The 25,741-nt window shown below is 35.0% G+C and overlaps 3 protein-coding genes across 3 annotated transcripts; 1 reads left to right on the plus strand and 2 right to left on the minus strand.

The window, feature by feature from the left end:
* Positions 1 to 802: 802 nt before the first annotated feature.
* LOC115976483 (phosducin-like protein 3) lies at positions 803 to 4,307 on the minus strand. The gene is made up of 4 exons (XM_031097785.1): positions 3,922 to 4,307; positions 2,844 to 2,987; positions 2,552 to 2,757; positions 803 to 1,261 (listed from the first exon to the last, which is right to left on the minus strand). Exons 1-4 carry the CDS (start codon positions 4,167 to 4,169, stop codon positions 1,101 to 1,103), a joined length of 759 nt encoding a protein of 252 aa, XP_030953645.1. The 5' UTR covers positions 4,170 to 4,307; the 3' UTR covers positions 803 to 1,100.
* Positions 4,308 to 5,387: 1,080 nt separating this feature from the next.
* On the plus strand, positions 5,388 to 11,465 carry LOC115976486 (COP9 signalosome complex subunit 3). The gene is made up of 11 exons (XM_031097788.1): positions 5,388 to 5,699; positions 6,223 to 6,338; positions 6,438 to 6,684; positions 7,554 to 7,611; positions 7,718 to 7,807; positions 7,968 to 8,033; positions 9,764 to 9,853; positions 10,034 to 10,192; positions 10,277 to 10,398; positions 10,969 to 11,041; positions 11,143 to 11,465. Exons 1-11 carry the CDS (start codon positions 5,515 to 5,517, stop codon positions 11,209 to 11,211), a joined length of 1,275 nt encoding a protein of 424 aa, XP_030953648.1. The 5' UTR covers positions 5,388 to 5,514; the 3' UTR covers positions 11,212 to 11,465.
* Positions 11,466 to 12,332: 867 nt separating this feature from the next.
* LOC115976485 (protein TPLATE) lies at positions 12,333 to 20,265 on the minus strand. The gene is made up of 7 exons (XM_031097787.1): positions 18,893 to 20,265; positions 17,307 to 17,903; positions 16,050 to 16,411; positions 15,435 to 15,738; positions 14,625 to 14,747; positions 13,611 to 14,066; positions 12,333 to 13,184 (listed from the first exon to the last, which is right to left on the minus strand). The coding sequence occupies exons 1-7, from the start codon at positions 20,015 to 20,017 to the stop codon at positions 12,660 to 12,662; spliced, it is 3,492 nt and encodes a 1,163-aa protein (XP_030953647.1). The 5' UTR covers positions 20,018 to 20,265; the 3' UTR covers positions 12,333 to 12,659.
* Between the last annotated feature and the right edge of the window lie 5,476 nt (positions 20,266 to 25,741).

Here is a 25,741-nt window from a genome sequence, read left to right on the forward strand (position 1 = left end):
TCAAATTATAAAAAATAAGATAAAGATTCAATGGGAGAGGATCTTATCCCTATGTCATTCATGACTTATTGTGGTTATTAAAAAGATCACTTTCATTAAATCTATCACGAATATTCATATTTATTATAGGACAAGACTTAGATATAATACTTAGGTGCTGTTTCTTAGGTTTCTATCTTAAGATTCTATCATGTGGACTTTTTCTCATGGGATAGAAGTGTATTTTTTAGTTAAGTAGACACATGCCAAGGTATGATAATTTTCAACCTATGAAGATTACTCTTTATCATCAAACAAAGATACCAATTAGATTTGATTTCAATGTAGTGGAGATTGAGCCCAGATTTCCTATATTGTGTCTTCATTTTATTTGCACAATGTCATAAACATAATGCAGGAGAAGGCCTAAGATGTTAGGAGGTTTCAACGGGTTGTAGGTTTAAATTCAGATACAAAGGGTTCATGTTTATAATAAGCAAATCGCCAAGTCAGAATAGAAACAAACCAACAAAGATCGCCCAAAAGCTGATACAGAGCTTAATGACCCAACAGGCCAACACCCATCATCATCATCATCATCAATGTGAGGTCGCATTAGCAACCTTTCCTCACAGATTGTTAACCTCCCTCCCTGATACATTTTTAACCAGAGTGGTAGACATATTTCGCAATCTACCAAGTTAAATTTTGTCTTCTATATTATTGTGAATATTCTGCCAAATTGTTTGCCCTTGTTTTTGAGTTTGGTAAAAAAAAAGTGGTATACATGTTTAAAGTTAATCATTTGGTACAAGGCGTGTCATGATTCCACATTAATTTATCACATTTACTGCTGAATCATGTATAATGTCCGCAACTGGCATGATACAAATTCATCAACAAAACTTTCGAATCTAAGATCGAACATAATACATTAATGCCATGAGATGCATAAGTTACACAATGTCATACATCAGGATCAGACATCCTAGTTTCACTGATGATGAGAAAACCAGACAAGGTGTGCAAGCAGCCAAACAACAAAACCAACTAAGCAAACATGGCTTCATCTTCATTGAATACAACTTTTTTCTGCTAAACCTGAAAGAAAGTCTAAAAATTTAATCACTTGAAAATCCATCATCATCATCTTCATGCGCTTTCACAACTTTCTCTAAGAAACTCCTGCGAACTCCATCAATCACAGCTTTACTTGACGGATCACTCCCACTTAGGCCATCATTAAGTACAGGATCTGAATTGCAAAGAACTAATGCAACACCTAATTTCAAGTGAACACAGAAATATTTAATAATAAAAATGCTAAGAGTTTCATCAGAATACTTGTAACAAGCCAGCAGGATTACAATATAACGAGCCAAAGAGCATAGTAATTGGGTATCATGATATAAGGCTGAGAAAAGAAAAGGTTCAGGAAAAGTATTCTCCAATTTAATAATTCCAAATCAGATATCATGCCAAGAGATACAAGGCAAGAACACCAACTCAACGATATAAAATCCACCTAATTGTATAGGAAACCAACATTCTGGATACAGCCATGATGCCTCTGCTCAAGTGCCAAAAGGGTAGGGTGGGGTGAGGTGTCTTAGATTCAAATCTTCCTAACTTTTTAAAAAGAATAATAATATAAAAAATAAAAATAAAAAATTTGGGGTACAGGACTTGGGAATTTAATAAAATAAAAAGAAAAACCTCCCAGCCAAAACATCCAATAATACAGCCTAAGTTTTTAAGTACCAACATCTACCACCTTACATAAAGTTCAACTGACAATGTTAATACTTGACTTTCAACTACAATTTCCAGGATAAGGTTCACAAATTTTTCTACTTGTAAAAAAAGAAAAAAGGTTCACAAAATTTTCTCCTCTGCAATACATATTTCAAGAACAAGAAAGTAAGATGAGTGGTACTAAATACTCCAATACATGATACATGAAGTTCATTTAAATTATCCACCATTCTCCCCTCCTTCCTCCCCTTGGAGGAGGTATCTCATGGAGCCGCTCCATGAACCATCCTCTCACAGCATGTGGGAGCACAGATGTGTAGATCCCATGTGCTGTTAGAGAGTGGCTCCATGCAAACGCTTCATAAGATAATCTCCCCTCCCCTTAGGGCCAAAACTTACTTAAAAAAACACTAAATAATCCACCATTTGAAGTTCACAAAAGTAAGTCTTAAGTACAATACTATAAGCACTGCTGTTTGTGCACAGCAAACTAACCTCAAAGATCATACTAAAAATGCCCATAAAAAAGAGTTAATTTCCAGTTATCATGTCTAGAGATAACATAAATTCAAGCTTAGTTTGTGTGCCAAAAAAACATTAGTACCCAACTTGTCATTCATTTGGGCTTAATTTCTTTCACCAAGACATTTTACATATTCATAATACGTGATTGACCTCAATTTTGGGAGTCATCACAGACTGATTATCCGCATAGAGATGAAACAATCTCACATTAAAGAATAGCAATTGATTAAGAGAAGCAGCAAGGTAATACATGAGCTAATGACAATATGAGGCGTGCTTAAATATAACATACCTTCAGGAGTGCATCTCCTGCCAAAACTATGAATGCCCACATGATTTGCTTTCACTGCACCATTGTTGTACACTAACAACGTTGGAAGATTACGATCAGGGTAGTTAGGAATGCAGTCTGTAGATATTATCTTAACAAATTTTGTTGCTGGGTATTTCGTTGCCAACTCTTCCAAACATCGCATTAGCAGTGTACATTCCGGGATTCTATCAGAAAATTCCAAAAAAACATTAACATAACTACAATCCTCATAAAGAAACTAAGTTTGGTATTAAGATCTCTCATAAAGTACCCTTCTTTGTAGAGGATCACAACAACCCAAACATCAGATGGAGCTTGTGAAACCTCTCGCACAAAATCTGATCCTGTAATTGGAATCACCGATCCAAACTTTGCAACCTTAGCTGCTTCCCTCATCTCAGCCAACCTCTTTTTCCTAATTAGCAAACACCATCCAATATATTTTATAAAAAATAAACCCAACAAAGACCCTGAAATTCACAAGGGTTGTAATTGGATTTAAGGATATGAAGTTGAGGGATTTGAAGAACAATTGCAAGTACAAATTGCTTGATATAAATTAAAACAACACTTTGATGACGTAAGCATTGGAGATTTTGCTCAAACAAAAACACTTGGTAATACTATCGATTTAAAATAACGTCTTACCCCCAGTCATTTCAAATCTACATATTATTAAAGCTCAAATCCATACATAAATTTTATCAATAGGAAAAAAAAAGTCAGTATCTATGGAGTCTGCTCATTATAAGTTATATGTCAAGATTTAAGAGAAGACTGACCAAGGCTCAAGCCCAGCCTCAGTTTAATAATAGTGGTGCACATGCAATACAATCCTTGCTGTTTAAGAAGAACAAATCATTAATTGAGTATTGCCTGGTTGATAAGGACTGAGATCTTTCTATTATCCTACATTTGGTTAAGATATTCACAATTGAGTTAATCCCAGGACCAGGCAAAAGATACTGTATTTCATATCAGTTTGATTCTCTTTTGATCAAGAGATATTACATTACACTCTAAAGTCTTAACTCCGATCATACCATGTTTTTCTTTCAGGAGATGATTAGATATCATATACCCACTTCATGAATATTATTTTATATAATTTACCTTTGAAGTAAAACTAAAAATCTAAACATCCCATGTATGATTAAACTAAAAAAAGTCCCATATCAATGCACCGCCTGTATGATTAAACAACTGATACAACGTTAACATAAAACACAAAACACCACCCAGTTGAGGTTCTATAAAAATAGAGCTGAAACTTTTCAAATTTCCAATCTGTATTTCATTTTCCTACACTTTTAACAAAAGGGTGTTAATAAAAATACAAAATTTATTACCTGTAGTCTTCGAGGAATCGATCGTCATCGAGATCTGGGTCGTCCTGGAGGTCCTCGAGCTCATCCTCGGTTTTGTTATCGATCCAAGACTTGTCTTTCGGAGCAGAGGATTCATCTGGGGCAGGAGTGAATGATGGGGGCTTGAAAGCTGGTGGTTTTGGAGGTAAATTTCCAAGCTTTCGTTGAATATCGTCCCACTGCGTCGACGCACCCTCTAAATCCTTGTACACAAAGTGATAATCCCCCATTGTTGCTCACCTCTCACTACTCACTTTTCTCTACCCTATTCCTTCTCTCCCTCTGTGCGAGTCTCGTTTCCTTTTAATTTTTTTCCAGAACAACGAAGACAACTTTCACTGTTTCAAAAATCTAATGGCGATTATACCCTTTTCTCTACACAATTCCTTCTCAAATATTTATAATTTCATTTTGGTCCTCACATTTTTAAACCTCTTTTCATTTTGGTTCGTGCTGTAATCTTACTTACAAAAAACACATACATGATTAATGTACTGCACTATTAGCTTAAAAAAAATTGTGTTTTTGGTAAGTGAAATGATGATAGAGGCCAAAACAAATAATTTAAAAATATAAAGACCAAAATAAAATTATAAAAATTTAAGTTAAAATATAAAACTCATTCTCTATGTTTTACCAAAATTTAACTTTGTTTTCATTCATTTTAGTCATATAAGTTTCAAGTTTATTTAGGTGGAGTTTGGATGGCATTTTTGAGCTTGCATTGTGCCTTTATGTTGTTCTTCTGTGGGTCCTGTGTACTGTTCACTAGACTTGTAAGTATTTTATTCAGTAAAAATAACTTTAAAATTAGGTTTCACGGTACTATTCACACATTTAAAAATTATTTTGCTATAGTATTTTCAGTTTTCAGCAATAATGGTATCCAAACAAATCCTTAATTAAAAATTTTCTACAAGTATAAGTACTTATGAAGTATAGGAAGGGCTAAGGTTCAAGTTTTTAAGAAAAAGTTTCACAAACATGTATATTTAAATTAGGTTAAAGTATAATTTTATCTATTTTAAGAGCACAAAAAAAAAAAAAAAAAAAAAACTAAGAACTCTCTATCAACTTTTATTAAATATTGCAGTTAATTGTTCAAATTTTTATTTTCAATATTTTTAAATTAAAAAAAAATTAAACTAATGATTGAAAATATTTTTCATAATTTTTATTTTTTTAAAAATTAACGAAAATTGATGGAGAGATCTTAATGTAATAAACTTAAATTTTAGAAGAATTAAATAAATAAAAACAAAGTTGGAGAATTGAAAGGAATTTTTGCCAAAAGCTAATTATATGTTTTAACATTTTTTAAAAATATATTTTAACTAGAGTTATGGGGGCCGAATCGGGGCATAAACAAGGGCCCACATAACATTGTTGGACGATGGACCCACTTCACGGGCCCATTCGTCAGTAACTAGATCGGTCTGACTCATACCTTTTTCTTCTATTTGCGACTTTTTTATTTATATATTTTGGCTCGCTGTGTCTCCACAGCTGTGAGTGAGTGACTGAGTTTGTTGTTGTTGTTGGTGGTGGTGGTGGTATCATCAGCGAGTTAAAACGATGAATTCGTTGGAAGGTGTGGTGGTGCAAATCCAAGGGCTGTCGAGCAGCGCCGGAGACATCTCACGCCTCCACGTCATCCTAAAACAAGCCGAGGAATCGCTCCGCTCCGAGTCGACTCGGCTGTCTCCGATTCTCAACCAGCTCGACCCTTCCAATCACTCTCTCGGTTATCTCTATATCCTGTATGCTCTTCTTCACTCTCCTAATTACACTCTTTCCTTTTCTTTTCTTTTTTCTTTTTCTATTTACTTTTTTATCTGTAAATATACACTGTGTGTTAGGGTTTATATATTCGAGACATTATTACTTTTTAATAATTTTTTTAAATTTTTTTTATTGGAGTGAGATTGTGAAGTTGTTTGGTTGCGTGGAAAACCTAGGAAAGAAATTCTTTGTGCTTTCAATAATGAACAGAATTTAAGAAAAAAGGTTTTTTTTTTTTTTTTTTGGGTTATGTTCAATTGGGTGGGGTTTTAAATTTTCTTGAGCATTCAATAATGAAAAGAAAAGATATATATATATATATATATTTGGTTTGATACAGTTTAGAGAATGCTTTTATTTAACTAAAATGAATATATCACATTATAATTGAGACGTTTTTGGCGGTCATGTGTGATGTTGCGCTTGATTACAATGGGAATTTGTATGTATTTGTGGTGATCCTGCTTTTTTTTCATATGGAGTGCATATTTGTGGTGACAGAGAGGCTTGCACATCTGCTTCGGTTTCGAAAGAGCAAGCTGCTATGCTGGTTCCCTACATTGCCAGATTTATTAGTTATTGTGCTCCAGAGCAAATTCGCTTGGCCCCTGAAAAGTGTATGTATCTTTACTTGCGTGAATTTTATTTGATGGGCACAAATGCCGTTAAATCATGTTTAGTATGCATATTGATGTTATTTATTGTCGGGTTTGCAGTCATAGCTGTTTGTAAGAGGTTCAAGGACCAGGTCATGCTACTTGGAACACCAATGCGTGGGGTGGCTCCATTGCAGGCAGCTGTACGGAAACTTCAGAATTCTTCAGAACATTTGACTACTTTGCATCCGGAGTTTCTTCTTCTCTGTTTATTGGCAAAGTGTTACAAAACTGGTCTGTCAATTTTGGAGGAAGATATCTTTGAAGTTGATCAACCAAGGGACCTTTTTCTCTACTGTTATTATGGGTGGGTTGTTTCTGCAAAGATTTTTCAGCTTTTGTGGTTATCTTTTTTGGGGAACTCTTCTTGTTATCATGTCCATTTTAATCTTCTTGGTAGCATTCCTGTTCTCATTTGTCATTTTACTTTCTTTATCCATATGGTGTAAATTCTTGGGAACGCTCTTGTTTGATTGTATGCTTAGTTGATTACTTCCTTGATGTTTGTTGTATAACTAGATGCATTTGCAGTGCATTTTTAACAAATTTAATAATGTGCAATTTTACCTTTAAGATAAGTAAGGCATTTATATCTTGGTGATGTGAGAGGCGTCATTGATGCATCAAGGGTTTGATAGTTTGGTAATTTATTCAATGAAAGAAATTTTTATGGGAAGAAATTACTGCTTAGTTGCCTAAGTATGTATGTCAAATTTTAGTACAATCCCATAATGTATGGTCCTTCAGAAAAAAAAAAAAAAAAAAAAAAAAAAAAAAAAAAAAAAATTGAGTGTATTAAGCTGTTGATAGCTAGTTATTTTTATTCAAAGATAAGGAATCATTGTTTCTTGTTTACAAATGATAGGTTTCCTACATGGCAGCAGAATGGTCTCATGAGAAGTCTGGAACTTTTAAATCCTAAAATAATTTCTTATTTTACTCTAAAAAGCATAGGGTGGGGGGAAGCCTCTACTTGGTTAATTTCAAAATTGTATTTATTTACTGTTTGTGAGCAAATGCAACCAATTTCATCATCTCTAAGGTGGTATCATCTTAATAATATGGGGAAATATCAGTTCTCAATTTATGTGTGATTTTATCAATCTATAGGGTTTCTGGTTATTGATATTAGTAAGGAAGTTTGCTTACAGATTTTCGCATTTGTTATGATTACAGGGGGATGATATGCATAGGACAAAAGCGTTTTCGCAAGGCACTGGAGCTCCTACATAATGTGTGTTATATCTATTCAGCTCACTAGTTAAGTTAAAGGTTGTCATTGACATCTGACTTTTTTTTTATGCTCATGGCCATCCTAATTGCTCATTGCTTATTTTCAGGTTGTTACTGCTCCAATGTCAAGTATAAATGCCATAGCTGTTGAAGCTTACAAAAAATACATATTGGTTTCTCTCATTCACAATGGACAGGTATGCTCTTTTTCTTTACCCTCATACTGATGGGACTGAAGAGAAGGCTATTAAAGAAAATGTGGTCAAATAATTCACAGTCGGGATACAATTTGTGGGCAACTAAATTGCTGTCACTCTTCTAGACTAATAAAATTACTTTTTATATTTTTTATGGCAGTTCTCTACCAGTCTTCCTAAGTACACTTCTTCAGCCGCTCAGAGAAATCTAAAGAACCACTGTCAGGTATTTTTTTATATTAATTTAGGCATTGCTATTGATTCTGGGAGTCCTTAGGTTGATTCTGGGTTTAGATTTTTTTTTTTTTTTTTTTTTTTTTTTTTGGTTTGTTGGACTAATGATTTATAAGCTTGCTACTAAGTTTTAAGTTTTTTGATATGTATGCTACTAAGTTTTAAAGTAACATTAGTAGAATTAATAAAAAAGGACTTATCAATTAAGTAACAGAGAATATGGCTTCAGATAGAATAGAATGGAGGAAAATAATACATGCAGCCGATCGTAACTAATCTAATGATGATCCTTAGCCAACCCCAAAAATTTGGGATTAAGGCTTGTTTGTTGTTTTTGTTGTTGTTGTTGTTGTTGTTGTTATTGCTGTTATGCTACTAAGTTTTATGTTATGGTTAGAGCATTAGCATCCGGGTTTGTAAAAAATACCTATTTTAACACATAAAAAACTACTTTATCTACTTTAAAACACTATTTTACCACTCACTACATCCTATTTTTTATTTTTCACTTCACAATCAACACTATTCATTTATTTATTCATTTCACTCTCTCTTCCTCTTTCTCTCTCTCTCTCTTCCTCTACAACTGAAACTAGCGTAATATCTTTCTTTTTTTTTTTCTTTTTTTTTTTTGATACCAATGAAAACATTAAAGAACAGAAAGAGTACCACATAGTAGCACTACAAAAACGCTGGGGAAACCCAGCAATGGTGTATAGAGAGAGAGAGACCAATTCTATTTTGGTGTTTGGGGTTGCTAAAGTAAGATTTTAGCACTTTTAGCAACACTAATGCTTTTAGCGAGCAGAGTTATTGTATAAATGTTATGGAAAGACCAATTTCTTATCCACATTGTTGCATGCCCATTTTAAAATAGTGTTTGCTTGTTAACTCCACTTTGATAATTGGCCTCAATGAGAGGCTTGGATTGATTAATAAATAGATTTTCCTTTTAAATCTTGGATTCATTAATTTCATTTTGTACTTATAGAGATCAATGTGTTCCTCTTCTTTCCAAGTAGAAATTTAGTACTAATAATCTTTAGACATTTTGGACTAAAATAGTTGTCTTGTTTGAATGGTTGGCCAGCATTATGGCTAGAATATGATGATTGACTAAAACTAAATAATATATATATCAAGAAAAGATCTCTTTGGGTTGTCCAAATTAAGGTTCTAATGTGCCGATAAAACATGAACTAAGAGATGTTTGTGTGAACTAGCTGAAAAGGCTACTGTTCACACTTCACACTCAAAACAATATTTGTTTCTATATATGGAGGTAGGTAGTTTTCTTTTAACTTGTCTTATGCGCCCACCATTGTGATTCCTATATTTCATTTATGCGACACGAATTCACCTTTGTGACTCCTATGCTACATTTATGACCCTTGACATAACAAAAATTCGGGCATCTAATGCCAGCTTACCACTTTGATTAATCTGCTCCATTAAATCTATCTTTTCTCGGCTAGACATAACAACAATTCAGGCACAACACTAGTCCGCCAGCTCTCATTCTTGGTCTTCTTTCTGTGCAACAAATCACAAATAGAATATCCGAAAATTTTCTTGTATTCTTTCTCACGTGCATATTTGAGCCATTGTTCATGGTATTCAAATTTGGAGCTTTGCGAACATTGTCCAAAACAATTATTTGTTAATTATCTTATTTATAAAAAATATAAAAAAAATTATTTGTTCATTATCTTCTTTGTGCAGCCCTACATTGAACTGGCGAATAGTTATAGCACTGGGAAAATTGCAGAATTAGAGCAGTACGTCCAGACAAACGAGGAGAAGTTTGAAAGTGTGAGCTTTCTACTATACACAATTCATTCTATACTTTGTTTTGGTTAGAACTTAGAAGTCTGAGATCTATGCTTAAGTCAAGTAGGACGCCACATTATACTTGGGTTTTTTATAGTTATTTGGTGAAGCTCTAACCCAAATACTTAAGTTATCTAAAGGTGGCTTTATTTTTCTTTTCAGGACAACAATCTTGGACTGGTGAAGCAGGTTGTGTCATCCATGTATAAGCGAAATATCCAGAGATTGACTCAGACATACCTGACCCTCTCTCTCCAAGATATTGCCAACACAGTACAATTAAACAGCCCTAAAGAGGCAGAAATGCATGTCCTACAAATGGTAGTTTCAGAGAGACAATTATGTATTATAATATTTCCTTACGTCATTTAAGTTGTGCTATTAACATTTCTATGCCAAATTTAGATCCAAGATGGTGAGATATTTGCAACAATCAACCAGAAGGATGGAATGGTTAGATTCCTGGAGGACCCTGAACAATATAAGTCCTGTGAGATGATTGAGCGTATCGATTCATCCATCCAAAGGTATGCAGCTTGAAGTTTGTTCAAGTTTTCAAGTTTATTAGAGAGGTGAAGGGTACATGATATCTTAGTCCTTCCTGTATTGTCCAAGTCTTAATTTCCAGTGAGATGGCGTTGGATGATTTCCTTGTTCAAATCAAATACATTTTATATGAAGTGAATATCTTAGAAATAAAGTAAAATTATAATTATTTACCAAAAGTATAATTATAAATCTCATAATGCATCCAGAGTTGAATACCCCTCCCCCCACTTAAGATGTATCCAAAAAAGAAAAATATATCATGCTGCACATAAAGCATTGTAACCACATCAGAGATGTGGAGCAGAGCCCATGTTTTAACTCTGTTTGCTACTTTTCCATTTCTTACAATATTTCTTTAATGATATCAATATAAGAGTATGGAATCATTGTTGATGGTGATTAACAGAATATCAGTGGTTGTTTTTTCTCTTTATTGTTTTCTTTTTGCTATGGATGTAAAAATTGTAAAGATTTCAACCTTCTACTGTTGGTATCTGTTCTTTTATCATGGGAAGTCATCTCCATTTCTATAATTGTTTATGTTCCAGGATAATGTCACTGTCAAGGAAGCTGACTACTATGGAAGAGCAGATGTCATGTGATCCTCAGTACCTAGCAAAGGTTAGCCTATCACTTCATTTTGGCTATATGTTTGCTGAACTTGTTTGTATAAATTATTGATCACTAATCACACAATACATGTTTATTATGTATATGTTCAGGCTGGGAGAGAAAGACAGAGATTTGACTTCGATGACTTTGATACTGTTCCTCAGAAATTTAACATATGAAGTAATCTTGATTAGTCTATGATCTATGGAAATGATACATGATTACGAGAATGATGCCAGACCACATACTTTGCTCCATCGGCATTTATTGTTCAAAGAGATGAAAATTTTTCTTTTGTTATTTTACTCCAAAAATGAGAGATGTGGATATCTGTGATTAGAACCTTGTTCAATTATTATTTAGTTATGAGGATGTTTTATTTTGAAGTGTTTTCTCAACTACTTATGATATCGTTTCCTGTATTCTTTCTCAATGATGGTCTTTTTTTTTTCTTTTTGATTTTTTTTTTTTTTTTTTTTTTTTTTTTTGTCTTGGTAAATAACTCAATGATGGTCTGAGCATTATGCATTGTTAACATTTAAATGTTTTCAAATTGAAACTTATTGATGAGTCAGTGCAATACCAAAAATATTCCCTTTTCTTGATATGGTGCTGGAGCACAATTTGAAGACGAATGCCCTTATATCTTAATCTTTAGTCTCTACATAAGTTGGGAAAGACACCTCTTGCAATGAAATCTGCACCAAGTATCTAATATGTGGGCAATCAACTAACAAAGAAATCACCAATAATCTTGTAATTCAATTGACATTTCTTGATGCATCCTACAGAGACATTTTAGGGTTCAAATTCTCCTTCTCCTATTGTTGAACCTGTCAAATCATCCAAAAAATCTGATGAAGAAATTGCTTTACTTTCTTAGATAGACAGTAGACACTATAGTCCAGTAGAAAGACAAGCTGAAAGAATATGTACAAAGGCAAATTTTCCCGCGAGATGACAATTTAACATCTGGTAAAATATATATTTCTTTATCTTTTTTGAGAATCAACATTTGGTATGATCTAAGTGTAAATAATTGTTTAAAACCGGAGATCAAGGTTCAAAACTTCAAGTTCGACGGCTGGGAGTTGGGACACTTAGACCCATCATTTGCTCAGATTCTGGATTTGGGTCTACATTCTATAATATAGCCTGGAGAAGAAGCCATGTCGTGGCTCATTAGAAAGCAGGTAATAGATGATAGGCAAGCAAAGAGCACTAGTATAAATTTTAATGCACCAGATCAACAAGCAATTCCAAATGTCAACAACAAATTTCTTCTAAACAATCACAAGAGTGTACAGAAGAAATGAAATTTCAAAGTGGAATTACATCTGCTATATAAGAAATACTAATCACAAATCATATTTCTAACAAGTGACAATCAATTTCTCAAAGTGAACACCATACCAATGACAAGCCGATACAAGATGTACAAGGGACTTCCCCAAGGGGTTAAATATGTAGGAAAAAAAAAGGGGGGAGAAAAGCAAAGACACGAGAGCACTCTGTTGTCAAATTTTCAACTACCACCTAAATCATTTATCACAAAAAGAATACCTATGAATAGTGAATACAAAGAATATATTCGTATCCTTTTTTCTTTTTCTTTTTTAAAGAATGATTAATTTTGACTTTGGTTCCTCTCTTTACACAACATGTGCCACTCCTGGAGCACTGCAGCTTGAAGAGCACGATGCTCAACCTCCTCTGCAGTTAACTTTGACAAGGTTGAAGGTCCCTTCGTTTTTCCATCTTCTTCACCATCTTTCTTCTTTTTCTTCTTTTTATCCTCATCTTCCTCATCTTCATCCTCGTTTTCATCATCAGATTTTGGAGTCTTCGGTCGTGGTTGGGCTGCTTTCAGTAAGGCAATTCTTTCCATTGAGATCCTAAGCCTCTCAACAGCGGCCACCTTCACTTCATCTTCGGGCATGTACTCCACACCCCCATCAGTAAGATCATCCAACCATCCCTGTAGATCTGATCCAATCTCCTTTGTAATTGATGCATCAGAGGCTCTAACCACAAATTTGCACATCATGGTGGTTGTCTCATCTCCCAAATCCACATTTCTGCTCACTTCACTGGCACCAAAGATCATCATGCCCAGAAAACCTCCATACCAAGTTTTTGCAGCAAAACAAAGCTGTTTCAATACAGTGAATTAATTTATATTTTGTTTCAATAATTTGTTCCAAGAAAATAGCATGTAGGAAGAATGGCACTGGTCTAATCCCACAAAATAAATATATATTTCACATATAATTTCAGCTCCAAATACTTTGAACTTTCAACCATTTAAGATCCTAGTCAAGAAGTGATATTCAATTATTTTTACCAAGTTCCACTAATTATCAGAAATTCTTAGTTTCTGAAAAGAACGTATCAAAGCCAAAATTGAAATTTGCCACCGACAGATTTGTGCTCCAATTAGAACTTGAATTCAAGATAGGTCTAAGAAATACCAAAAGTGGTTTCACTAGAGAAATGACAACTAAACAGTAGGACAAAACTAGAATAAGAAAATGAACTGCAAAAGAGATTGTTGACTCATATATCAAGAAAACTATACCTGAAACCCTGCCACAGTCCGGATAATATGTGAACAAACTCTGTGGAATGGCTTAGAGGACAAAGATTTCAGTCCACTTAAGAAAGGTGATTCACCATACTGCTGTGCAGCCGTAGCCTTGAAGCCACTTCCTTCATATGTATATGTACCAGTGTACTCTATTACTGCTGGCAAACTGGGCCATAGGCGGAAAAATTCAACAGGAGAGATTTTATGCGGCAAAAGAAGCTCAGTCAGCGGAATTTTGTAAGGTTGACATCTCAAAATAATAGGCTCTCCTAGCTCAGGCCTTAAGCTTCTCTTTTGTCTCATGATTTGTGGATCCTCTTCAGTGTAGTCACCTTCATAATCTGCTGCAGCACCACTCCCATAGAATGGATAATATAATACTTGCACCCAAAGGGCACATCTCTCAAAATGAGTTACACCCACCGTTACACTGGACAGTACTGGATCCTACAAATAACATCAGGAAAATGGATAACAAAAAACTCACAAAAAAATAGAATCTTTTTGTGCAGTGGGGGGAAGTTATATTACAGTGAAAATAAGATTACACTGGATAGTACAGGATGTTACAAATAACATCATTAGGAAAATGGACTACAAGGCAGCAACTCCTTCATGTCACACTAATTTTAGAAGATGGCATCCATCAAGGGAATGCCAAGATTATGGCCAAAAAAATGAATGGAAAATAATAGTTAGGAACTCCACACATTCTGATCACTAAAGCCTGTTAAAACCTGGTAACAGACACAATACTCGTAACTATGGACCCCACCATATGTATACTAAGGGATTGATCAAAAACAATTTCATTGACTAAGAAAGACTATCATTTAAAGGAAAACTGGAGAAGGCTCTAAAAACCCTCCAATAAGATGAGCTGCTAAGGCAAATACTCAACAAACCCCACTCTCCCCCCCCCCCCCCACCCCCCACAAAAAAAAAAAAAAAAGAAAAAAGAAGAGGTATAATAAAAGATGCAATTTAAAGGCAGGGAAATAAAACCTGTGAAACAAGATTACGCAGCTGCCGAACTGCTTGAGGAGACCCATCCATATAATATAATGCCCCAGACAACCCAACTCGAATGTCCACTCGATTTAGTTCAAGCTCAGTTAAATTTAAGACCTGCAACATGTTCATCAATTGTTGATAATGTTTCAATCAAGCACAAAACCAGAGCAATAAACACAATAGCTTGTATCCTACAAAGAAAGAGTAATACTTTTCATCCCTTAAAGCAGTCTAATTAAGTGAATTTAAACCTAATACTATTAATTCTTTCAGACAACCTCAAACTGTTCAAAATAGGAAGCACATGATTAATTGTGTGTACCAGGCAATGAGCTGTGTAGGATACATGGGAGCTTATGTAATAAACTAACATGAAAGACAAATAAGCTCCTACCCACCCTTTTTTTTTATAAGTCCTACCCACTTAAACTGTGTACACATTTTATCGTGCAAATTCACAATATAATATCAGGTACGCTCCATAAAGTGTGTTATCAAAAGGAGGTGATTGTTAACAAGCTCATGAAAATTAGCAATTTTGTGAGTTCAAACGAAGTGAATTCCTAGCTACCTTCGAACCACAAACAAACACACTCCATACCATATATGGTCATTGTTTCATTCTTCTTACCGAAAATGGAACTGTGGCAACATGCTATGCAAGTATCTTGAAATCTTAAATGAGCCCTATTTTGCATTTTTTATGAGTTTGAATTGGTATTATATTGCATATTAATGAGAACCATAAATAAAAGGACCTCCACAAATATTTGTAATAGTTAGAAGTAGATAATATTCCACCTTTAAATGCAGAGTGATCCTTCCATCACTTGAGTCTGCTAAATGGTATGCTTCAACATAGCATGGATCACTGCTACCAGTCAAAGAAATTGCAGTTGGAGGAACTTTCAGTGAAGTAGAGTCAACTCCTTTTGTCAGCAAAAGAGTTAATTCACTAGGTTCTGGCCTCCAAAGCTCTAAAATAGCCTTGTGAACCAATCCTTCCAACTTTCTATCCTGAGCTGCAGCTGCCTCATAAAATTGAACAGTTAGTTTGTGGTGGCTAAATGGGTAATCTCCCCTGGCTTCACTAACAGCTGACCACCTGAAAAAGATACAAACCATCCAAATCTTCAACAATCTCAATGCTATTAAATTACTGAGATGCTTGTTAAGAAATAAAAAAATAAAAAAAAGGCTGACAATCACAGAAAAGCCAAACTACAACTGTTTAGCAATCATTCTTGTCTGCCACTCCAACAGGCTCTGTTTGACTTGTGAACAAATCCGTAATCAGATAGTACATTACAGTACAACATCTACATTTTTTTTGTTTTTTGGGGGAGAATTAATACAGAAACGTCGAATGCAAATAAGGAACATAATAGGCAAAGTGAAAATATGAAACATGCTAACCTGCTATCTGGATGACTTGTAACATATTTAATTCTCTGCAATATCATGCGGCTCTGATGCTTGTTGACAGAATCAGACAAATTGCTGCTTCTGAACTCTTCAAGTTCTTTAATCAGTAATTGCCCAGCCCTAAGGTTACGTGATCCCAGCCGCTGAGCACATAAAATAACTGCCTGAACATCTTGAAGCCTATTTGTTGTATCTGCAGATGAATCTATGTTGAACAAAACTTTGTGAATATTTGCTATAATGATGTTAAGCGGATCATCAGGGTCATCAGCTAGAAGTGGGTCCAATCCTTCTAGGTCAATGTGTTCTGCAATAGCCCAAATAAGGCGAGCACATATTCTTGGGGTATTCACCTGCCAGATGGACAACAGTTCAAGATGACATGCAAAATAAATAAAGGCAATTCAATATCCATTATACAGAAATGACAAAGATGATTAAGACCTAGGAATTGGGTAGTAATAATAAAGAAAACAGTGTGGACACAAAGAAATAACAACAAAAGAAAGATAAACATCAAGGAATAGAAAATCAGTCAACAAATAATGACCATCTTTTGTTTTGAAGATGATAACGCCTTCCTCTAAACAAGCATTTCCATAATTCCTAAGAAATCAGATAGCAGTTGCAGGAAGAAAAAAACAACAAGTGGCTCCTGCACCCAATATGACAGTGTGTTTCAAGCATCAAGTTTAAGATTCATTGAATCTTTCTGTTAGCTTATATATAGATAATATACATAGCTATGCTATAAAATGCTTTCTTTAGCACCACATTTGTCGGTTAACAGCCTGTGGAATCACCCATCAGCATCACTCATAAGATCAGCTTATTGATAAAATTCAAATTATTACGAAAAAAAAAAAAAAAAAAACATAAAACATGAATAAACTACTGACAACATGCAGTGTAGCACACAAGAGGACATAGCCTTGTAGCCTCATCAATGTCAGTTTGATTCAATCATTTCTGATTATGATATAATTTCGAGAAAAACATAGTAATATAGTATTATATAACAAGAACCATACCATTCTTTTTCTTCTGTGCAGTATTTTTTTTTTTTTTTTTCCCCTTCCTTAAAAAAAGGTACCGCAAATGAAAAACTACAACACATGAAATAACCATAATTCTTTGAAGTAATAAATACAAATATAATGAGTGAGGAATTGCAGCAGCCACATGCATTGCCAAGATGTTACATCATTAGTAAGTGTAAATATAATTGTTCAACTGGAGTTCACATACCTCACGTAGATCTTTCACAAGTTCACGTTGTAATTTTTGCAACCTTGTCTCATTTAAAATTTGATCTTGAGAAGCTCCATCTTTCACCCTCTTTACACCACCCCTCGTATCATAGATATGGCACAACCTAACAAGCAACTTCAGGTAGCAATCAATTGCATAGGTCCGACCATCACAATCCCACTTGACACAAGGTCTACACACTTCCACAACTTCCAAAGCAGGCTCCGTCCAATTCAGAGCACCATAACCAGTTCCATATGCTAAAGCTCCAATGACCCTGCTCTCCATGCCTGAGTTCTTTTGTTCAGGCAAAGGTAGGGACAACTGAAAGCAACTTTCCACCAGTGATGCTACTAACTCCTCCCTAAATAAGCTTTTACTTGTTACACTATTAAGATCATCTCTTATTCTTGCATCCTCAAAAAGTGAAGCAATATCAGTTCCTGCAAGAGGTTTCTGACCTCTTCGAACGCTTTCCTTTGCAAATAGATCAACACAGAGAGCTGTCCTACAAATGCAAGCCAAAGCATGCATGCGATCTGATTCTGCCCTCAAGTTTCTCACCATAAGAAGCAACCTCCTAAACAATGAAACCTACAAACAGAAGATTTAAAATTTGAGACCACGCTCAAAACTCAACCCTCACACATCGATAACTTGTAAGTATTTCCTGCAGCTACCAATTCCACCACAAAATAATATATAAAAAACCTTGCTGCTAGAGTTACACATGTTTTAACCACTTTTACATGGCTTGTCCATTTATTCCTCCTTTTTAAGTAGCACTAAAGCCTTGAATAAGACCACCAATTTACACTTCTAATCTATATAAGAAGCTCATAAAAAAACAATACATTCTCATTCATCAGCTCATTAACTGGAAATTCTTCAATAATAAAGCGCATTAAGCTCACAACTCAATAGTACTAACCAAGAACATAATTTTTTCAGGTTTCATTCTCTATCCTCGCCAAAGTGACTACAATTTTAGCTTCTAAAGCTCAGGCACTAATTATTTTTTAATGGCTAATAACACTGGTTTGGTAGAGTTTGATTTACCAACATGTGCTTCAAAAGGTTTGAAAAATTGCACTCTACCAATCTACCAATATCCTTTCATCCCCAAATCGTTAAAGTGCAAAACTTAGTTACAATTATTTAGGTGCAATTCAGTAGGTTCTCCAAAATTCAAACACATGGTTGCATTGACCAATAAAATGCAAAAAGTGTTATCTTTTCCAAGGACAATCAACTTCAATGTAGCTACGTGCTTGAATTTAATGGGAAAACCTAATATAATGCACCTAAGGAACTGTAATTAAGTTTTACCCATTGTTAAAATCCACTTATGTAAATCACCTGCTTCAAAAAGAAAGCCTAAACTCATGAACTAAATGCAAATACAATTACGGGTAAAGTGCAACTCTTTAAACCACAAATTGGCAACTCAAACACGACCCAAGAATTTCCATGACAACCACTCCACAGTATTCTAAACTACAATGTACACACCAAATACATGAAAAATTCAAATTCAACAGTAAATAATAACACCCATAGAAAAGAAAAATGAGCACGTGCACCTGCATATGAAGATCAAGAAGGTGTAGATTGGTAACAACAGCCCTAACAATACTCTCTCTGGCAGAAGAGAATTCCTGCCTATCCCAAAGCGTGAGAATCGCAATGATGGAGAGCGAAGCCCACTCGGTCTTTCCTCCAGGTACATCAGCCAAATACAACATGTTAATCCCGACTTCGTAGATCAATGCCGGATCCAATGACGAAGCCAAGAACGGTGCCAAATGCGAAACCACGTCCGAAACCCCGACGAACCTTTCCGCATTTGAATCCAATACACTACTAGTTGAAGAAGAAGAAGATTTTGATAGCTTCCGAATGACTTCAACGGCATCTGAAGCGACGGCCTTGACCGCATACACTATCGGAAACACCGTAGCTCTGAAGCTCTCCACCGGCAAAACCAACGACCTAGCCATCAACGCGTTCCGCTTCTTCCACACGAAGTCCACCATTGAAGAAACCCAATTGGACCGAATCGCAAGCGAGTTCTCGCTATCGACGAGCTTATCTCCAGCCAACCTACTCATCCGCTTCGAATCAAACTCTTGGAACAACCTCCCGACGGATTCGAATGCGACTTTGGAGACGTTATCGGATCTATCAAGCATGTTGAGGCCGATCCGAGTCCACCAGGTGGAGACTCGGTCGAGGAGGCTAACACTGTTCTCGCATAGCGTAACGACGTCGTCGCGAGCGAGAATGCAACCTAGGGTTTCGGTGATGGAGAAGCGGAGGTTATCGCTGCTGGAATCGAAGCAGGTGTTGATCTCTTTGGTGGAGTCGGTGAGGAGCTTGGAGAGCCGGTGGGAAGGGAGGGCGGAGAGGATGGAGATTGCGGCGGCGGTGACGTCAGGGTCGGGGAAATCGAGATCGGAGCGAACGCCGGTGATGACGGTGTCCCAGAGGTCGGAGGTGAGACGAGTGGAGCGGATGAGATCGAAGGCGAGCTTTTTGGAGACGGCGGAGGCAGGGGAGGCGACGATTTCTTCGACGGCGGATTTGGCGAGGATGGAAATGTCGCGACCGGCGGCGGACTGCTGGAGGGCTTGGAGGAGAGCTCCGGTTTGGCGGAGGGCGTCGTTGGAGCGGAGGTCGGCTTGGATCTGAGCGTAGAGGATGTCCATGATTGTAAATAGAGGGGAGATTGAAGTATAGAGGATTTGTTTTGTTTTGTTTTGTTTGGTTTTGGGTTAGGAATTGAAATAATTGGAAATGTTGGACATGAGGAATGAAGAGGATTGGATTTTTGGAGGAGAGATGGGAAGGGAGTGTGTGTGTGTGTGGGAGTTTAGCTTAAGCTGTTTTTGTTGAGAAATGCGGCCATGGTGGCTCTGTCAACTTGTGTCAGGGGCCGGTTGGCAATGGGGAAGGGACAATTTTTAAAGAAACTATAAAAATAAAAAATAAAAGTTTATAAAATATTACAAAAACAATATATATATATATATATTATAATAAATATAAAGTACAAATACAATATTTTTATATAATTTTAATTTTAGTAATGTGTAATAATATTGTTACGTCACAATATTTTTATAATAATTTTCACAATTTTTTTATAATAATTAATTTGACAAATTTGTATTCATTTTGTTCACAGTTTACTCTCTTAACAGGTATAAAAATATTTGGTAAGAATTGGTGTCATATTTTGGCCTTTGTTACTTAAAATTCATACTTATATCCTTCAAATACTTCATCACTACTAAAACTTAAAATTTTTAAATTTCTTCTCTAATGAGTTTAAGGGTCATTTTGGATTGAGGAAGAAGGAAGGCGCTGTTGGAACTCTTTTGTTTGTAAATATATATATAAATTTTATAAACAATAAATTGATTGTGATAAGTTTACAGAAAAATACTTTTTTATGTGGGAAATAAATATATTGACAGGTAAATGAAAATATAATATTTTACAAAATGTATTTTTTGAATTTAAGGTACAGATAAAAACTTTAACCAAAATTTAAAAAATACTTTTAAAAGAGGGTTTTTCTTTTTTGGTTATTTAATCTTGGCTTCTTTCTTGGCCAATCCAACCTTGTGATGAATTATAAGCCCTTTTGTCTCACCTGATATAAATAAAAAATATATAACAAATTTCTCCATTATATTAAACTTTGTTGTCCAATAAGATTTTTTTGGTATAGATTATTGGGTCTGCTATGGGTGTTTTTGTGCATGTATTAAGATAGAATTTTGTAATGTAGTCAAGCCACTTTCTTTTTGAAATTAATATATTTTTATTAGTTTTTCCTACTTCTTAAGGCATATGGAAACTTTTTAAGTGTTTTTTTTTTTTTTTTGGGTAATAGATACAATTGAATTTTAATTTATGATGTCTGTTTTATAATCATTATTTATTATTATTATTATTATTATTATTAGGTTAAAGTGCTGATTGGTATTTGACATAAGAAGAGTTTTGAGGCTTTTTTAATGAATGCATAAGAACACCGGTTAACAATAACTTAAAATATTTTTATAAGCTTGTTTTGTTTAAAATATACATTGGACAAAAGTACATGTCTAATTAGAAATAAAAATATATTTAAAAAGCAATACATAAAGTTTAAATACATAGATTTGCGAGGGAAAAAAATTTTAAAACCAAAAGTACAATTGTATACTTCCTTTGATGCCTCAACTTTGAGGTTAGGGACTTACCTCTTACTTTAGTTTTTCTCTCATCGTAATTGGAGCTGAGGGAGATATCTTTTTCTTTTCTTTTTCTTTTTAGAAACATCTGAGGGAGATATCAACCAGTATATTTTGTCATTCATAACAATTTATGCTGTAAGATGTAACTTCGTTCTCTAATGGTCAATCAAACCTCTTAAGAAGCTTCACCGATTCACCCAAATTCCCAAATAGTCTATGTAAGGACCGAGTTTAGATCCCAAGCCCAAAAAATGAATAAACTCGGACCCAAAAAATCCAAAACAATGAATATATAAAGAGTTGGTTGGAAAACTATACTAAAATGAATTGGATGGTTAACAAAGTAGATTCTAATGACATGAACAGAAAGGTAGATGGATTTCAACTGAAGAAAGTTGTCCTCGAACAGGTCCAAGGAGATCAGTTCTTGTATGTTTATCTTAAGTATGATTACACTTTCATTTCCTGACTGCTACAATGTTTCTCTTTAAATTTCTCTCTCTAATTTTCGATCCCCCTTTTGTCAGGGGTCCCTTACATTATATATCTCCCTTCTAATGATCTTGACCCTCTATTTATTTGATCATCCAAGCCACTACTTGAGTGCTTGCCGCATCGGACACCCTTTCTAGCCCTTTATGAGTTGGGATAGCCAATGCAACACTGTTCAGGGGTCTTCTCCACATAAATGTGACCAGAAAGTTAGCTGCTGAGTATTTAATGCAGTGGCAACAACTTTTCCTTAGATATTTCTTGGCTTCCGCTCTTCCAGTGCGTCTGTAATGCTCACCCCTAGCAGTGGAGTTTCCTAAAAGGTCACTTTGAGTGATAGGATATGCATTCGATCTATGCTTGGCTTGTCCGAGGAGATATTCCCCCTTAGACCACCTTTCCCAACCTTTCCGCTTGCATCTTACTTATGGGACTCTAAACTTAACACTCTCACTACTGTTTATCCGTCCTAGGACCAATCAACGTTCTCAGCCAAAGCCCCAGGCCCAATATACAAATTTTGGCCCTTATCTCTACAATAGTCTTATAATCCATTTGATGTATACTGGCTATGCAACGCTACAATATCCATTAACATACAAATGGATCCATTTGTTACTCTTATAATTGGATATCTATATGTATTATATATTAATAGCCAAAGTTGATAGAAAATCCAATTAAATTCTACAATTGAAATCTAAGTTTGCGTCATATGTCTTAAATTATTTATTTTTAGAGAGAGTTTTATTTCTTAATTTTTAAGTCAAATGTGGGATTACATCATAAATATCCATCCAAGTGAGTTATTGTGTGCAAAAACCAAAGAGTCTAGAATTAATGAACATAAAATAAAATAAAACAAAATGGACAATTTACATTTTCTACCTAATAATATAAGACTTTTTAAAAATTTAAAAAAAAATGACTATCAATAATATTTAAATTATATATGTAAGAATTATACTATGCATTTTAATTTATATCTTTTAAGTATATCCATGCATATGTATGAGATTAGAATCTAGTAATATATAATATCAAAGCAATTCATACATTCCTTTTGTTTGTAATCCTTTCCAATTAGCCTCGCTTTATACTTGTTAACTTAGAAGTTTTCAATTTTCTCTTAAATTTCCATTTATATCCTAAGTTTTCATTTAGGTATAACGGTATAAGATCCATTAATTCCCATATTTGATTTTGTAAAATGTATTCAATTTCACTATTGACAACCTGTTTCTAAAAGGTTTACAAGTGTAGACATCGTTTCCTTGAAGTTTTGAGGTTCATCGAATATTGAAATTTTCTTCAATGTTGTGGCAAACTTAGTCTCAATGGAATGAAGTCTGGGTTGAACGCTTATCTTCTCTTTATTCCCTACTCCATGCCAAGTTGTGAATGATAATGATGATGAAGACGACCACGACAACGAAAATGACAACAATAATGATGACATAAATTAGGCTAAAGTAAAATTTCTATCTTATATTCAAATATATATATATATATATATGATGACATAAATGACGTTATCTACTATTGAAAATGATTCATTAGACATGATGATTGATGCACCAGGGATTGAAATCTGTTACAATAACCAGGGCTATTGCATCATACAATACCTTTCAATAATTCAAATCAAAAGTTAAAAAGTTAGCTTTTGATATCTACCATTGGATCGAGAAAAGTTAAAAATTTTAAAAAGGTAAAAATGTTGTGTAAGGGATTGAATATTGTAAACATGCAAGTCAAGGACCCTAGGCCCATGATACAGAAACGAAACAAATTTCTCTTGGCTTGGTTTTGGTGCTCCCTTTCTTTTCTATCATTCTTAGGGTACAATGATATATTTGGCTTTAAATCTATATGAAGATTATGTGACAAAACTTTTTTAAGTATTATTTTGATTAGACAATGTTGTCAATTTGTTAACAGGTGATTTTGTTTAAATTTTTATACGTATGAATAAACTTTCAATCAATGATAGAGAGTCCACTTCTATTTAAATGTCAATGATGAATGATATGTTAAAATTTAAACCACTCATTTCATAGTGGAATGATAAGATTTCAATAACTTTACCTTAAACAAACTTAAGAACTCTAAGGTATCTTTCTTCTTGTTGATACGCTACTATGAGTGCAGTATGCCAAATTGCAATACGACAAACCCAACGACAATCTGCGCATTTCCTACTACATACTGTTGCCACATGGATGTAAATTTTTTGTATAAAATTGAGTGGGTGGGAAAATGTATTGATGTTGTTTTCCAATGGGTTACAAAGACCAAAGTGAAGGATTGTATTTGTACAAAAGGTTATTTGTGCTCAAACCTCTGGTGTTAGAGGTCCAACGAACGGAGCTATGTTTGGCCCCCTGACCCAACAAGAAAAAACCTAGCACTCTATGTACGTATTATGCTTTTTTTTTTTGATAATATGTATGTATATTGCATGAATTTGAATCTGGGCCCGTGAAAAATTAAATTAGGCCCCCAACATACGCTTTAAAGCCACTAAGAGCCCATATAACAATACAAAAGCACCCAAATAACAACACAAATAAGTCCAAACAATATAAAATCAGCCCAAATCCTTGAAATTTGTTTAAAAAAAATAAAAAATAAAAAATCCAGATTTGTATCTAAGTCTCACCGTAATTCCCAACAAAATTGCAAGGAAAAAAAACCCAAATATCCTTGAGTGTTTCAGTTGAATAGAGACAAAAAGTCAATAAGCAGCCACACCACCACCAGATTTGCTGGAGGAAGTCAAGCTTGAAGTAGAACTTGAACCTGAGGTGAAAGATCCTTTAAAAGTAGGTTTGGATTTTTTTTTTTTTTTTTTTTGGGGTTATGTTTTGGAGGTTATTCAAATTTTGATTTGGGTCGGATTATGATTTTGGGGTACGTCTTATTGTGCATGGCAGTGGTAGTGTTGTTTTTTGTTGACATGGTTGGGTCGTTTTGTCTTTTACTTTGACATTTTTTATATATAAATATTTTGACATCTTTATAATTATATCTGTGGGGCCAGAGAATTTGTGGTCCCGGTCCACTTCCTATTAGGGCCCAAGGCCCACGCCGAGGAGAATAGTTGCCGAGAACAAATATTAAAATACCAAATTGCCTAGGAATGCGGCCGAGGATGACCATGTCCTCGGCATCCCAAGGCCTAAAAGAGAAGAACTACACGTCATCAAAGGCAGCCTTCAAAGTGCTTCTAGAAGAAAAGGTGAATAGAATGGGACACGCACGGGGGTACAGTGTGGGATTGGTTCAAGGCGAAGACGTCACCTCCGCATTGAATACGCCAACAAACGTCCTAGCCACATTGATGGGAAAAGACTCCTGAACAGTGTGGCTTCGGTTATTGCAACTAACAGAAAGTGGGGGGAGGCGGCTGATGGGACAAGCACTCGAGTAGGTATTTGCCTGATCAACAGATGGAAGGTCAGGATCAACTGGGAAGGGATATATAATGTAAGGGCTAATGCGCCAAAAAGGGGGGGGGGGGTATCCAAATAGAAGGAGAAAAAGTAAGAACATGAAGCTTCATGGACAAGATCCATGGACATGCTTAGTTCATCTCTGCGCGTCCGCCATGCTGAGGAGAAAAACTTCTTGAGCAAACATAGTTCACCTTTGTATGAGTACCATGACCATCCACTATCCGGTGACCAAGGC

This window comes from Quercus lobata, chromosome 2 (genome assembly GCF_001633185.2).
Source record: "Quercus lobata isolate SW786 chromosome 2, ValleyOak3.0 Primary Assembly, whole genome shotgun sequence".
NCBI lineage: Eukaryota > Viridiplantae > Streptophyta > Magnoliopsida > Fagales > Fagaceae > Quercus > Quercus lobata.

What these genes read in the sequence shown, in the direction of transcription:
- LOC115976483 (XM_031097785.1), bottom strand. Translation starts at nt 4,169, where the DNA reads ATGGGGGATTATCACTTTGTGTACAAGGATTTAGAGGGTGCGTCGACG. An exon ending in CGATTCCTCGAAGACTACAG is followed by an intron (nt 2,988 to 3,921) that starts GTAATAAATTTT and finishes TTTGCTAATTAG; the next exon opens with GAAAAAGAGGTTGGCTGAGA. An exon ending in GTGATCCTCTACAAAGAAGG is followed by an intron (nt 2,758 to 2,843) that starts GTACTTTATGAG and finishes ATTTTCTGATAG; the next exon opens with AATCCCGGAATGTACACTGC.
- LOC115976486 (XM_031097788.1), top strand. Translation starts at nt 5,515, where the DNA reads ATGAATTCGTTGGAAGGTGTGGTGGTGCAAATCCAAGGGCTGTCGAGC. An exon ending in TCGCTTGGCCCCTGAAAAGT is followed by an intron (nt 6,339 to 6,437) that starts GTATGTATCTTT and finishes TCGGGTTTGCAG; the next exon opens with TCATAGCTGTTTGTAAGAGG. An exon ending in AAATGCATGTCCTACAAATG is followed by an intron (nt 10,193 to 10,276) that starts GTAGTTTCAGAG and finishes TGCCAAATTTAG; the next exon opens with ATCCAAGATGGTGAGATATT.
- LOC115976485 (XM_031097787.1), bottom strand. Translation starts at nt 20,017, where the DNA reads ATGGACATCCTCTACGCTCAGATCCAAGCCGACCTCCGCTCCAACGAC. An exon ending in TTGTGAAAGATCTACGTGAG is followed by an intron (nt 16,412 to 17,306) that starts GTATGTGAACTC and finishes TCCATCTGGCAG; the next exon opens with GTGAATACCCCAAGAATATG. An exon ending in TGCGTAATCTTGTTTCACAG is followed by an intron (nt 14,067 to 14,624) that starts GTTTTATTTCCC and finishes TGTTATTTGTAG; the next exon opens with GATCCAGTACTGTCCAGTGT.